This window comes from Tenrec ecaudatus, chromosome 5, assembly GCF_050624435.1.
Source record: "Tenrec ecaudatus isolate mTenEca1 chromosome 5, mTenEca1.hap1, whole genome shotgun sequence".
NCBI classification, from domain to species: Eukaryota; Metazoa; Chordata; class Mammalia; order Afrosoricida; family Tenrecidae; genus Tenrec; species Tenrec ecaudatus.
In genome coordinates, this window is record NC_134534.1 from 9,747,926 (window position 1) to 9,763,215 (window position 15,290).

The 15,290-nt window shown below is 51.4% G+C and overlaps 1 protein-coding gene and 1 pseudogene across 8 annotated transcripts in view; one reads left to right on the top strand and one right to left on the bottom strand.

Moving 5' to 3' along the window:
* Nucleotides 1–15,290, top strand: part of ASAP1 (ArfGAP with SH3 domain, ankyrin repeat and PH domain 1) — a 289,743-nt gene that overhangs the window by 65,995 nt on the left and 208,458 nt on the right. For all 8 annotated transcript variants that reach the window (XM_075549251.1, XM_075549253.1, XM_075549257.1 and 5 more), the window contains exon 3: nucleotides 10,536–10,662. In XM_075549251.1, coding sequence (XP_075405366.1) covers nucleotides 10,536–10,662 — 127 coding nt within the window. The remainder of the gene's footprint in view (nucleotides 1–10,535; nucleotides 10,663–15,290) is intronic.
* On the bottom strand, nucleotides 1,445–2,036 carry LOC142448648 (ubiquitin-conjugating enzyme E2 E3 pseudogene; annotated as a pseudogene).

Consider the following 15,290-nt stretch of genomic DNA (forward strand, 5'->3'; position numbering starts at 1 on the left):
AATTTAATTCCAGACCTGAAGGGAAAGGTCTGTCCTCCTAGGGGCCCCACCATCTCTTTTCTTTATTGTGGTAAGTAGACAAGTGACCAAACATTTGCCTTTTCAACCTCACCTGGTGCCTGAGGCCGAGGGAGGTGAGAGGGTTTGACCCAGGGAGGGGAGGGGATCTGGCTGCCGACCTGTGCTCGCATGTCAGGACTGACAGCACAAAACCCACACACACTGCCGCCGGGTGGATTCCCACTCGCAGCGCCTCTTCAGGACAGGGTGGAACTGGCCCGCAGGGTGCGCCAGGTCGGTCCCTTCACAGAAGCCCACTGCTCCATCAACAGCTGACCTTCCGAGAGCAGTCAGTGCCTAACCCCTGGGCCACAAAGGCACCTGAGCTCACAAAGAGCTGCCATTGATCAAAGTGTTCTTCTTGAGTGTGGCCTTTCAGGTGATCTACAGCTTTGAAGGGCTCAGAAAAATAGATGGAGTGGGGCTTTGGGCCAATTAGAGGGAGAACAAAACATCAAAGAACCCCCTGCCTTAGACTTTGCCTCTCTGGGTGGCATTTTGGAAATGCAGTTATTTTTTAATTTTTTCAATGTAAATTCTTTAGAAAGCTCATCAGTTGTGCTGAAAGCAGTGTGTAATCTCTGCCTAGATAGGTCTCTGGTTCCTCATGTGTAGTGTGGTACCCTATTAGAACACAAAGGATGGGGTTCGTTGATGGTATTCTGAGCAGATCAGCCCTAGGAATTCATCAGCATTCCATTGGCTCTTGTTTTGGCAGTAGATCTTCAGGCCTTTCTTCCTAGCCTGCCTTAGTCTGGAAGCTCAGTTGGAACCTGGTCAACACCAGAGCAGGATGTAACCCAATGGTGGATCTCCTACATGGCAGAAACTCTTGCCACTGCCTTTTTTCCCCCCTAGGAACATGTTTATTTTGTTTGAGATGATCTACCAGGTGCTCTTTGAGCTACAAAGCGTAAAAGGAAATCCTCTCATTACAAACTGACAAAGGTAAAGGTAAAACATTTTCACAACAGCGTGTACCACATACACAGAACTAGATGTGGGTTTAATTCAAATGACAATTCCTAACCATCTCCAGCTACTTTTATAACTTCATATAGATAATGAATTAGGCTACAATGCACTAAAATATTTGGTAGACTTCAGGACCAGTGTCCTTGCTACATCACAAAATACATTTTGATATTCCAAAGAAGCAAGACTTACAAGTAGGCAGTTTAAACGTAACTAATCTACGACTACAAAGTTCTACTCTTGATAGCATTTACCTTTTTAGGGAGTCTCCCAGGCTCCAAAGCATAAACGCAGAGAGTAGAATCGGTATAACACGTACACAGAAGTCCGTATTGTAAAGGCTGCAAAGATTTGCAGCACAGAATAGAGATGCCTTCTGCTCCTTCCCACTGCGTACAAATGATGTGAACTATGTTGTGTATCTCTTGGTCCACCGTCTGACTATCCTGCCATGTTCTGCTCTGTTGGTCAAGTATTGAGTGGCTATGCTTCCAGAGAAGCTGCAGGTTTCAGTCTTTTGAAAGGGAACAAATAGACAGCAAAACCTTTGATAGTCAAAGCAGGCCTCCAGTTATCTTTAAGGATGTGCAAACAGATGGCCCTGACTGTTGGTGTTGCAGTGATAGATGCTGGTACGGAAAGTAATCTTTGGTGGCTTAAACGGATCATATGATGAAAATGTGACATCCAGAAAAAACACACCTGGTGGACCAAGTGTAGTTGATGTCCATTCTTAATGTTATCTCCGTTAGGCCCAGCACTGCAGTTAAGAGGAGGATCAAGGGGTATTTCAGCGAGCTCCTTCTGGATTCTTGTAGCATGAGTGGATAACTTAGTGGTTTTCCTAGAGAGCTAGTGTTTTTCTTCTGCTGGGTGGCAGAAGGTTTACTTTCTTCTTGTTCTTCAGGCTCTGGAGCAGCTGGGTCTCGCTGGTCTGCATCCGAACTCCCACTGCTGGTGCTGGGACTCTGGTCATCTGACCTTTGCCTATCACTGGACATCTGTGTAGAGTTATTTCTTGGAAAACTTGGCCACCCGCCTGGGCCACTTGCACATTGCTACGGTGTGGGGCCACTGCCTTTTACTGCTATCAGTAACTGTAAGAAGGACAAGGAGGCCAATCAGTCTAAGAATGATTCCTATCAAGCCAAGGTCAGATATGCCTCCACCTCCAATATTCTTTACCCCATGCTGACACCAGCAGTGCCTTCCACTCTGCTTCTCTGCTAAGCTTGAAATACTTGTAAGGACCACACAGAGCCCACAGACAATATTCATGATCATGGATTTTATTAGGGAAGCTAATGGATCACAAGTCAGGATCAGAAATGTTACGGATACAGTTCTTTTGTCCACAATACCTATTCTCAACCGTAACTAAATAAGTGTCTCTGCGGTTCTTCACTTCTGCCACACATTTCCCATGGTCTCTGCCCTATGCAGGCAAGTTTTCCAAACTCCTTTAGTTCTGTTAAGGACACTTCACTGTACAAACCAGTCTCCTGCCTGAAGGCACTCAGCTTTACTCTTTCTGTGGGCCAGGAAAGCTTCTCCCTTTTCACCTGGGATTCACAAAGACTATGGATAGAAGAGTCAACCACGATATTCAGCTATGCCAGAGTAGCTAACCATTATCACCTTTTATTATATGTCAGGCATTGTACTAAGTATCCTGTGCATTATCCTGTGTAAATGTCACAACCACCTGGTGAGAGGTGTCTTATCACTATCGTCACTTTAAATGAAGACTCTACTTAGGTTACTTGCCTAAGGGAACACATATCTTAAATGGGCAGAGGTAGGATTTGAACCAAGTTAATCTGACGCCAGATCGCCCACTCTTAACCATTAGCTGCAGAGCTGAGTAATTACTGCTTGTGGAACAGGCCAGATTGGAGCGATTCCAACCCAGTAGTTCTGTACTGATGGACAAAGGGTACATTAGCCGCATTTCTGACAGTGACCAAGGGGGGAAGGCCTGAATCAATCCTGGCATCCCAGGAGACCTGGCAAAGAGGGAGAGCCAGGCTGGACTCGGCATGTGCTCCAGGGTCGGTGTGGGTTGCTTACAAAAATATGACAAGCGACCCACCATACAAGTCACAAAACGTTCATTATCTGTCAGCTTCTCACCTTTTATAAATGAGGTCATACGGAAGGCCAGGGGATGACACGCGGAGATCTTGTATTACCATCGAGGACACTGGCTGCCCTCAAGTGCCCCAGTTTAGTCTGTTGGCTTTAGAGAATGGGAACGAAAATAAAGTGTGTGCGTGTGTGTGTGTGAGAGAGAGAGATGAGAGGTGAAAGCAAGAGATGAGCGCTTTGAGGCGGTCTTTTTGCTGAACATTAGGGGGACTGTTAATTGTGTGCCACGTTTTATACGTTTAATGTCATTTTTTAAGTATATGACAAGTGCCTGCAGGCATTCCTGGATAATATGATGCAAACATCAACATAATTTGCTTCTAGGTGGGCATTGCAGATATTTTTCGAAGGACAAGGTCTTGAATCCCATCCTTGAAACATAATTGGGACAGATGGAGGAGTGGAGAAATCTTTGGGCACCAGGAGACTGGCTTCCAAGCCCTGCTTCCTCCACCAATCTGCAAGTCACTTGAGCTCTCAGGAATCAATTTCCTCATTTGAGGAATGAAAGGATTAGAAACCATATTATCCTGGAACTTCTGTCTCGGTTAGTTTGTGATGATATGAGATGATGGAAGTGACTCAGAGGGCCAGGGCTCTATTCCCTGGACTCCTTTTCCAATCCCTGTCATATCCCTCCCCTGGAAACATTGATTTATTCAGTCTTTCCCCTTCCCCCACGTCTGTCCCTCCTTACTCTCCCTCCAACAAATATCTCATAAATGCCTGGGATTCTGGGGCTGTAACAGTGAAGAGGATAGCTCTTCATTCTTAAATTCACAATCTAGTTGAGAAATACAAGCTGTTGAACCTTGAAGGCAGGCCAGAGAGGTTTGCTCTGGCCCTGAGACATTTGGAAGTGGAGGGACCCAAACTTGACCCCCTAAATTCACATCCAAACAGATTTCCAGGGAAAAAGAAAGCTGCGAGTTTTGCAGGGCTTTCTCTCTCTCTCTCTCTCTCTCTCTCTCTCTCTCTCTCTCTCTCTCTCTCTCTCTCTCTCTCTCTCTCTTTCTTTCTCTTTCTCTCTCTCTCTTTCTCTCCAGGTGACAGTCTTTTCCAGAAGCAAATCAAGATTTAAAATCCCCCGCTCCTAGAGATGGCAAGTTTTAGGAATTCCATAGAACACCCTGATCTCTCTCCACGGGCGGCTGTACCCTATGTATTAGAAATGAAGTGGTTGGTAAAAGGTTGCCAGTTCCATTCCAAGCACAGTGATCGGGGCCAGTGGGGCTTGTGACAGGCAGTGCCTTCCACGGAGAAGCAAAAGCCCGAAAGGGTGAGATCCGGCCAACAGCGAATTCCAGTTCTCCATTTACTACTATCTCTTGACCTTGAGTAGACGCTGTGTTGCTGAGTTTCTCCAGTCCAAAACATACCGCCTCCCAGGATTGCAGGAGCTCTGGCTTGTAAAATGCCAAGTCTGGGGCCCCAGTACCCTTCCCTGAGTCCCTGAGATGACACAGAGATGGGTATGATTTAGCCCATAGCCCCTGGGAACTCCTGGGGTCCTGTGAGGCCAGCCCTACCTCCAACAGCTATTTGACTCCAGAGAACTTCCTCTCTGCATGCATACATGAGTAGGTGGGTGAAGGTTCCCTTGGCCCACCCCCACTCCAATGGCCCCCAAGATCCTAACAGAGAGAGGCTAGAGGGCTGACCTCAAAGTTCAGGTGAATTCCGGCCCTGTGACTAAGGAAAAGGAGTGTCCTCTGACCAGTCGAGCTTGCATCTGGGCTGGGCTTGTCCAAGTTCCCCAGGAGGAAAAACAATAACATAAATGGCTCCCAGAAAATGATCCTGGGGCTATGGACCCCATCACCTTTGAGGAGCATGTAGCGCTGGGTGGAAAACCACTCCAGCTCCTCCTTCCTTTGCCCAGCCGCCGGGCAGGGAGACCTCCAGCCTTCGGGATCCCGCCCAGGTAGTGGGGTTTGTGACCCTACGTGGTGGCTGTGTGAGTCAGAAGTGTGCGTGACACATGACCAGCACCAATGACTTTTAAGAGTGACTGGTCAGCACAAGAATGTTCTCCACAGCCCCATTGGCAGGTATTTACATTACTCCACTGTACGTCATCTGCCGTCTGTCAAAGGGAGCGGCCAGGGATCGGGGGAGGAAGCGTCCAGGGTGGGTTTGGTCTCCAAACCAGCCTTGTCCTCGCTCCTCTCGGGGACTCCTCCAGTGGGGGCCCTTGGAGTGTGTCATCACATCCATTTGGGCGTTGTAGCAGGCATTGTCTCCCACAGGAAATGGCATGAGTGCACTTGCCAAGCCCTTGTCCAAGGAACATGGGTAAACAAACCAAAACCAAACCCAGTCTTTCGTGGTGATGCTGACACGGCAACGGGAGCCCAGCAGTAAAACATGGGAGGTCAGACACCCCCCACTCTCCCCCTACCCTTTCCCCCCGCCACTTGGTTCAGAGGGAAGAAAAGAAGCACCGACGTTATCAGGTGACTGAAATGCGTACGATGCTTTCTTGGGTTGCCTGGGTTGGGAATCACACTGGGTCTAACAGAGCCCCCTAGATGAGGTACCGCTGAGAACAGGTTTTTTTCAGCAGTGGAAACCATACTGGCCTTCGGGTATGCTAGACCCAGGGAAGGGACCTCCCATCATCTTCCATCTCTGTGCACGCTCCCCTGTCGGGTACCTGTGTTGGAGTGTGCCTGAGTGCATCCAGACACTACAGAGGTAGATACCCACCAGCGCCATCTCTGACCTGAGATGGGCCATTTGCTCTCCAGTCTGTTCTGCCTCATGGTGACCCTGTGTGTGTCTGAGCAGGACTGTCCTCATAGGACTTTCAGGGGGTTGCCCTTTTCAGAAGTAGATTGCCAGGCCTTTCTTCCTGGGTGCTTCTGGGTGGACTCGAACTACCACTTTCTCACTTAGCAGCCAGTCGAGTTAGTGGACAACAGGATCCAGGGACTCCCTGACCCTGGGATAGGGACTGAAGAAGTAGTGATAAAGTAGAGATTCAAACCCAGACCCATGTCACAAATCCATTTTACCCCTTGCTTCCTGTTCTGTATGGATATGTGCATGTGGGTGTGTCCTGGCTCCGGAGAGGATGGCCGGTAATTTCTGAGCCACTCCACACAGAGAAACCATTCCCCATTTCTCTTCGTTTCTGATATCCAGGAATAGTTTTCCAGGTATTTGAAGGAAGGTGAGGTGTAGGTGGTTTGCATTGGGATAAGGTTTCAAATATAAAGAGGATTATGTGCCCACAAACCCCAACAATGGTGGCGAGGGTGTGAGCCATTGAAATTCTAATTGTAGCCCCCGAGTCCAAGGGGTATACACTTTCCAGAGCACAGTATCCTATTGTTTGTGGATTCCGTTCTTGGCCACAGCAGCTGGGGGGAGGAGCAGATACTTAACAATCTTCAAATGAAACTGAAGCAGCACTAGGCGGCGGCAGTTTGGGTCCTGGCAGATTCTGCCAGGAGAAAGATCCCTGGCCGATGACCATTGCATGTTGCCTAACCGGTTGCTGTTAGTTGATTCTGAGGCTCGGAGACCCTCCAGGACACCAGGATGCGGTAGAACTGCCCTGTGGAGTTTCCCAGGCGTCCTCTTTACCAAAGGCCACAGGCATCCTGTGGAGAGAGCCATGGGCGGGGCCAAGCTGCTGAGTGTTTAACCGTTGCTCCACCAGGGCTCCTCGTGCGCTCTTAGTAATCACCCTTCCTGCCTTGTATGTGCAGATCTGAGCAGACACACAGAGTCCGCTGCGGCTGAGGGGCATGTATGTGCACGTGTGCACACACCCAGCCCTTCCTTTTACCCGTGATGACTCCAAGGCCTAAGGTGACAGCTTCCGTTCTTAGGAGAGCAAGCTCTGGGATCTAGCTTCCTAGAATTGAGGGAGTTCTTTATTCCAGGCTTTGAATATCAGCATACATTTCTTACTGGGTGTCTACTCTATGCCAAGCCCAGGGGAGGTGTTAGATGATGCTTTGGGACTAGAGGAACCAAAACAAAAGCCAAACTCACTGCCATCCAGTGGATTCTGACTCACAGTGACCCCGTTGGACAGAGTAGAACTGCCCCTGTTGGTTTCTAAAACTAACTCTCAACAGGGGCAGAGAGCCCAGTCTTTCTCCTGAGCAGTAGCTGGTGGTTTCAAACTCCTGACCTTGCAGTTAGCAGTCCAGCACGTTACCACGATGCCACCAGGGCTCCTGAACAGAGGAAAGAATAGTCTAAATGCAAAACCAAAGTTTTAATTTGTTTCCAGCCTAGAATATGACCTGCACGGAGTAGTGGAAGCCTAGGGGTCAGGTAGCCTGGGGTTACTGAGGCTCAGAGAACTTAAGCAATTAGCAGCTCAAGCTACCAGTGCCATTCCAACTCATGGCGACCCCATCTGTGTCAGAGGAGAACTGTGCTCCATGGGGGGTTCTTTGGCTGCCTTTTAGGATGTCATTTGCCAGGCCTTTCTTCTGAAGTGTCTCTGGGTAGATTCGAGTACGCAGCTCATTAACCATATGTACCATCCAGGCACCCCAAACCTACGCTGCAACCAAACTCACTGCCAGAGTCCATTTTGACTCTTAGCGACTGTGTAGGACGGAGCAGTTCTGCCCCTTTGCGTTTCTGAGACTTTAAATCTTGACCAGACCGCCTCCTCTTCTCACCAGCGGAGCAGCTGGCGCGTTTGAACTACTGATGTTATGGTCAGCAGCTCAGTGCATACCCCCTATGCCATTCAAACTGAAGCTAGTGGGTGTTGGACTGTCTCCAAGTCAGAGACATTTACAGGTGTATAAAAAGGATTTTCCCTTGGGCGGCTCATAATCCAAAGGTGGATGGTCTGTCAGCCCTCCAGGACCCTGGGGGTCTTCCATTCGGCTCTCCGCTTGCCTCTCTATCCCCAGATCAGCAAGCCTTTAAAATGCTCACAAGAGAGTGGGTGCTGGCTTATTTATCCGCTTATTTTTATTATTATTTTTAAGAGTGCCTCTCAACACTTCACTTTGCCAGGAAGGGTGTTCATTTGTGTGTCTTTCCTTAAAGAACTCTTCCTTGAGTTAACGAGGCCCTAGCATGGCCCCTTGGAGGATGCTGGGAGGAACAGCCTTGGAGATGCAGCCCAGGCTGTGGCGTGGATCTTGGGAGTTTCAGAGCGGCTTCCTGTGCCCCAAGTGGCTTCTCATCCAACGTCGTCTAACTCACATAGAAGCCTAAGGCGGTTGGTTGGTGCCCTTCTCTCTCCTTTGCATGGGAGGCAACTGAGCGCCAAGATTCCGCAGCCAGGAGGGCATCTATCCTTCACTGCCCTTCTTTTTCTCTGCTCAAGATGCCACCTTGTCCCAGAGGCCTTTATAACACTAACTCCACGGGCACTCTATCGCCCCATTGTAAGCTGTGAGGAACATGACCGCTGACAGGACACGGTTGGCTATGGCTCAGACCAGACCAGGGTCTTCATTGGCTGGTTTGTGGCAGTGGCTAGATCACCAGGCCAGCCTCTAAGCTCAGCTGAAATACATTCCCTGTCACAAACCCTGCAAGCCTCCACGGACACGCAGTACACCAGGTGGGAATCAAATCAGGCTCTCCTGGAGGAACCCCTACTGAGGAGCCTCGGTGGGTGTAATAGGTGAAGCATTGGCCTGCTAACCATAAGGTTAGCAGTTTGAAACCAACAGCCCCTCTGTGTGAGAAAGATGGGGCTTTTGGCTCCCTTAAAGATTCCCAGCCTAAGAAACTCACCAGGGCAGTTTCCACTCTGCCCTGCAGGGCTGCTATGAGTCGGATCTCACTCGATAGCAGCAAGTACCATCACTGCCCCCTTTATCTCCTTATCCCAGGGTGCTCCCAAAAGTTGGGGAAATTCCATTATATGTTCAATTCCATTTGCGCATGCACGTTGAAGTCCTGGGGTGTCTGCTTCTTCAGAACCAAGACTTTATGGTTCCTCTATCTCCCCTCCCCAAGACTAGTAGTAGGCATTTAGTTAACATTTGTTGACAGAAAAGGACCTAGCGTATCTTCATTTCACAGCCATTGTACCAAGCCTAGTGCGAGAGAGATCCCTGGTCTTGCTTCTAGGACCTGAGGAGGACACTTAGCCATGCAAGATGGCAGCTCTCCCATTAGGGAGACAGAGGCTAAGGAGCACTCCTGGTCTGCTCCATATACAGGAACCAGTCTTCCTGAGGCATTCCCCAGGGCCAAGTCTTTTCTCTTTTCAAAGCCAATTTCATTAGTAATCAATGTTCAGAAACTAAATGGATTTATAGGAGTAAGTAGACGGAGCTAGTTAAAAAATAGCCATCTGTCGGGCCGAGGGATGAGCAGTGTGTTGGTGCATTTGCACTGAAATTTGGCTGGCATCTGTTAGCCTTGGACACCACGTGTGCCTAGGGGTGCGCCTTTCACGCTCCCTGGCCGTCGTCTTTCCTCCTGGTTTGATAACTGAGTGCCAGAGAAAGGATCATTGCAAACGGGATCGAAAGCCTTGCATCTGTCTGCACGTAGCAGTTGAGAGACCAAGGAAACTGCTGAGAACTTGCTTGCAGCAGCGGACGCCCAGCGGAGGGAGGAGTGAGGGAAGGGGGAGGCCTGCGGGCGAGCTGGCCACTGCAAGCCCGGGCGACCCGCTAGCTGCTCGGCGCACACCCCCTCACCTCGGCCAGCGCCCGCGCAGCGGGAAGCGGCTCGCCCGGCCTCGTTTCCTGCACCCACACGGGACTAAAAAAGAACGCGTGCAACTTTTTTTGGTCCCCTTTCTTACAAAACGCTCGCGTAACGAGCTCGCAGAAGTAACCGCTCCGGGGGTGGCCGCGGGCCCGCAAGCTTCCGGAGGCCCGCGGGGCGGGGGCTGTGCGCCCGGCAGGGGCGTGGCCGGACCGACCCGGGGGCGGCGCGCGCAGCAGCGGGGGCGTGGTCAGGCCGAGCCGGGGGCGGTGCGCGGGCGGCGGGGGAGTGGCCGGGTCGCGCCGGGGGCGGCGCGCGGGCGGCGGCGGCGAGGGGAGGGGGGCGGCGCGCGTGCGCAGAACACTTCCTTGTTTGTCCCCGTGACTAGCGGGAGCACCGCCCGCCCGCCCTCGGAGTGAGGAGCGCTCAGTCAGTCAGGCCCTCGCTGCCGCCTGTCAGAGCGTCTCTGGAGGCAGCGCCGGCCGCCGATCCCGCAGCACCGCCGCCCAGGACCCGCAGTGGCCGCGCTGCCGGCATGAGCGCTGGAAGGCGGGTCCCCGAGAGCCCCCTGCCTCGCGCCGCGCTCGGAGTTTGAGCGCCGCTCCGGGGCCGCGCCAGGCCGGCGGCGGGCGTTCATGCGCCCGCGGAGCCGGCACCGCCTCACCGCCGCCTCCGCTTGTGTCTCGCCCCCCCGGCAGGATGCCGGACCAGATCTCCGTGTCCGAGTTCATCGCCGAGACCACCGAGGACTACAACTCGCCCACCACGTCCAGCTTCACCACGCGGCTGCACAACTGCAGGAACACGGTCACGCTGCTGGAAGAGGTAGGTGGGCCGCGCCCCCGGGGATGCCCGCGCTGCGGAGCCCCGCGGAAGGGGGCGCCGGGCCGGGGACCACACCCCCTCCGGGAGACCCCTGACCCCCGCCGGCGGCTGCAGCCAGAGCGGGCGGTACCCTCCCAGGACCAGGACTCAGCCCGCCGCTCTGTGACATCCTTGTGACCCACCCGCCTGTAGTCCGCCAAGTCGGTGGTGTCCGGCAGCCGGGAGCAGGCGGGCGCAGTAGCGTGGCCAAGGTCACCTGCAAGGGACCGGGCGATAGGCAATGAATGCTGCGCTGCCAGACCGGCTGGCTCCGGGAGCCTTAGCGGCGGAGGCAAGGGCTGGTGGAAAAACCCCGAAGGAACGCTCTGGGACTGCGTCCAGCCGGGCTTCCTCTCCTCCCGACGCCAGTGACGAAAGGCAGGCCTGCAAAGAGGCCTTTGCAGCCGGGGCCCCACTAGGGCTGGGGCTCGGGGTCGCTGCGCCAGCCCGCAGGACCTGCCAGCAGGGAACCTCTGGTGATGCCGCGGGGTCCTGAGGAGCACAAGAGGCCCAGTCCCCCAGCTGCTGGGGGACAGGGCCAAGGGCAAGGCGATTCCCTTGAACCTATTAAGTGAATTAGGGGTTGGGTGGGGTGGCAGAGGAGTCACCAGCAGTTTGGGAATGAAATTAGGGCATTAGCCCTGGAGCTCAGCACCATCTCAGGTGCTGTAGCACCTCTCCCCTCCAAACAAGTCAACCCATTTCACCTGTGAAAACCAGCAGTCCAGGAAGACAGGATGCAGATGCTTTCCCTGGGTGGATTCGGGGTTTGGGGCCAGGCCTGTGAAGTTAATAGAGAAGCCTGAGCTTCTGTGGGCCGGCTGCTCCTGGTACAGCCCTGGAGACCCGTGGGGCCAGGGTTGCTGGAGACAGTCATTCCAACCACCGCAAACCCTCCTGAATGTGGGGAGGGTGTCTGTTAGTGCGTAGTGTCATCCTGCCTGTGTGATGCTTTGGACATAATCTGTTTCCTTCTTGGTTGGGGCTGCGTTTCGAGTTCTCCGTGGAGTCAGAGTTGGGTAATTGAGCTGCGTTTTGAAACGTATGGAGAAATACCTCCTGAGTAGGTCTTGTTTGGAAGCCAGAGGTAAATGGCTTTTTCCATCCTCATGAATCGCCAGTCTGTTGCAGAAGCCAGGCACTTAGTGTCGGGGAATTCAATTTGAGTTGCCAGGCATTCAACCCCATGATGGGTCTGCCCTTCACTTAATTGTGATGAATTGGAACACGCTGGTAAATAGGAGCATTTGCATCCTGTTTCTTGACTCGTTGTGTGTGCGTCTCCCAAGAGAGTGACATTGACTAGACGGAGTGGTGGTTTTCCTCCCAGATAAGTTCTTCTGTGCACCTGATAGAGCTGTCAGCTCATTTAACTTGCCCTTTCTGCAGGTTCAGATAGCATTGCTGCGTGCTGTTTGTGCAGGGGTGATAAGGCAAGGAGTCGGTAGGGTATGCGTGCTGCACACCACAGGATTGGGTTAATGTTAAATTGCATACAGCTGCTGTTGCTCTTCGTTTAACCAAACCAACCAAACCCAGTTCCATCCAGTCAGTCCTGACTCACAGGAACCTAGTAAGCACAGAGTAAGTAGAACAGACCCATATGGTTTTCAAGGCTATAATCTGGAAGCAGACTGCCACATCTTTCTTCCAATGAACCGTTGGTGGGTTCAAACCACAGACCTTTGGGTTGGCAGTTGAGTACTTTAACTGCTTTACCACTGAAGCTCCTTGTTGTTAGGTGGGGTCAGGTCAGCTCGGATTCATAGCGACCATGGGTGCAGCCGAACAAACACTGCCTGATACTGTACCCGCCTCACAATTGTTATGTTTGAGCCCGTTGCTGCAGCCACGGTGTCACTCCATCTCTTTGAGGGTCTATCTCTTTAACACTGATTCTGTCTGGTTTGTAAGCATGGTGTCCGTCTCCAGGGCCTGGTCTTTCTTGACAGTATGTCCACAGAACAGGAAATGAAATCTTGTCATCTTTGCTTCTCAAAGCAATTTTGGCTGAATCTCCTCCAAGACAGTTCTTAGTCTTCATTTGGGGTAACTAAACTGCAAAGTGAATGCAATGGCCAATTGCCTGTTTTTTGCATCACCTGTTTCCTATCAGTTCTGCCACACAAGTGTAATCACCTATGAACTCCAGAAGGGATTGATCCAGGCTGGAAACTCGAACACTGATGACACTCACTTTTTCAAAAGTGCAAGAGTAAGTGTTTCATTCAGGATGTCAAAGGAATTTGGTCATCCCCCCTAAATTCCAGTACAGTACTGGTCAGTAAGTCCTTGTCCCCAGATGTTCAGCTCTTGAATATTAAAGTTGGATTTTCTGAGGGTTTGGCTTTTGCATAAATGTGAAATATATCTTTTAGCTTCTTATTGATGGATACATAAGTATACAACAGTTGAGTTTTTATTTTCTCTCCCTGTTCCCCAGGTTTACATTTAGAGAAGAAATACATTATTGTAAGTTTCTTCTAAAGGGCATCTGAATTCAATTCTGAGAAAATAGGGGGCTTAAGGTTATTTCCCCAAAGTATAAGAAGTTTTGGGTTAGCCACAAAATCTTGTTGGCATGTGCTTCACAAATGAGAGGCTCGGAAACTTCATGAACACACGGCTATGTTGGTTTGTGGTTATTCTTAGGAATAAAAACTTTTGGGTACTTTTTGGTGATGTGGAAACTCAGGAATGGGATTGGGCTTGGGAAGTTTGGAATTCTTTTTGGAATCTCTTCCTAGTTTAGTAATTAAGTTCTTCTCTGCTTAGCCCAGACCTCCTCTGCTCTGTGGATTTGTAATTAGCATACATCTTTCTCAACTCACATGCTGTGAGATCACTGAGCTGGGAGCACATTAACCCACCCTTTCCCCTTGGTGAAGCGTTCCCTGCACAGATGATGTTGGTGCTCTTAGTTCACTCTCGCTAGGATGAGGGTCAGAGGGTCTTGTCAGGAGAGACAGAGCTTGCTCTGGGCTTCACCTGTGGGGTACAGGCCTCCCTTGTTCCCCCATGACAGAGAGCACCCTGGCTTGACTGGCCCAGAGGGCTGCCTCTGGGATGCTGGAATGGACCAACTGGCCGTCTGCCAAGGCATCGGCCTGCTGTGAATGTTTTCCCAGCAAAAAGCCCGTGTTGTGCTTATTCAGCAGCCAGAGCACTCGGCCGAGTGCCGCCATAGTACTCGTGATCCATGGGACGTCACTGGTAAGTGACTGGGGAAGGCCAGGCTTCCCTGAGAAAGGAGCAGGGTCTCCAGGTCCCTGGTGGAGAGGTAGTAGGTGGGCCTCTCCACTAATTGGGGAATACCAGGAGCCATGGTGGTGCAGTGGTGATGAGTGGGCCTGTGATCTGTAAGGTCAGAAGTTCCAAACACCAGCTGGTCCACTGGAGAAAGAAGGGCTTCCTACTCCGTAAGCAGTCTCAGAATCCCACGGGGGGTCACTGTGAGTCAGCTTCCACTCAATGGCAAAGAGTTTGGTTTGGTGTTTTGGACAGGGCTTCCAGAGAGGGGACGGAGCCCTGGTGGTATAGCGGTTGCACCTTGGGTTGCTAACCGCAGGTCTGCAGTTTGAAACTACCAGCCGCTCTGTGGGAGAAAGGACTTTCTACTCCCGTAAGGAGTTAGTCTCACAGACTCACAGAGGCAGTTCTACCTTGTTCAATCGGCTTGCTAGGAGTTGGCATCCGCTCAAAGGCAGTGAGTTTGGTGTTTCGATTTCCTGCAAGGGGAGAGGTCTGCATGGTGAATGAAGGTCATTTTTTGAGCTCTTTACTAAGCCTGCTGGCCTAGGGGGTTATGACTGCAAAGTCGGTGGTTCAAACCTGCCAGCCATTCTGCAAGAGAAAGACGATTTTGCTCCCAGAAAGATTTAGCCTTGGAAACCACAGGGGCACAGTTCTGTGTCCCATGGGGTCGCTATACGTCGAAACAGGCTTGATGGCAGTGTGAGTTTTTTGAGTACGAGGCCATGTTGTAGGCGCTCTGGTAGTATCCTGGGTTATGTGTTGGGCAGTGGGTATATATAAAAGTCATTAGTTTGAAACTACCACCAGCACCACACCTCAGAAGAAAGAAGCAGCTAGTTTTCCCCCTCTAAAGACTTAGTCTTGCAAACCCACAGGGCCTGTTGTACCCAGGCCTACTGGGTCACAATGAGTCTGAATCAGCTTGAAGACAGTGAGCTTGGTTTTTTGGGGGGAAGCCAGTTGTAGGCACATGGTATGGGTGATTACATGTAATCCTCATACTATTTCTGAAGGAGGGACAATTATCTCCATTTTATTCATCTCCAAGGGCAAAGGGCTAGTAAAATGGAGTTAACAGTTGCCCTCAAGTGGATTCCTACATGTAGTGACTCCGTAGGACAGAATTGAATTGGTTCATTGGGTCCAAGGCTCTGAAACACATCTCCCCCCTTCCCCCTCCCCCCCCCCACCCCCCGCAGTGGGTTAGAGTGACGGGTTTGAACCTCCAACCTTGGAGCTCCTTGGAGCTCGTAGTTGAGCTCTTTACCGCTGCATCATGAGGATGCCTTTGTGTTCTTCATAGCCCACTGGGGACAAGTTGATTATGACTCAGC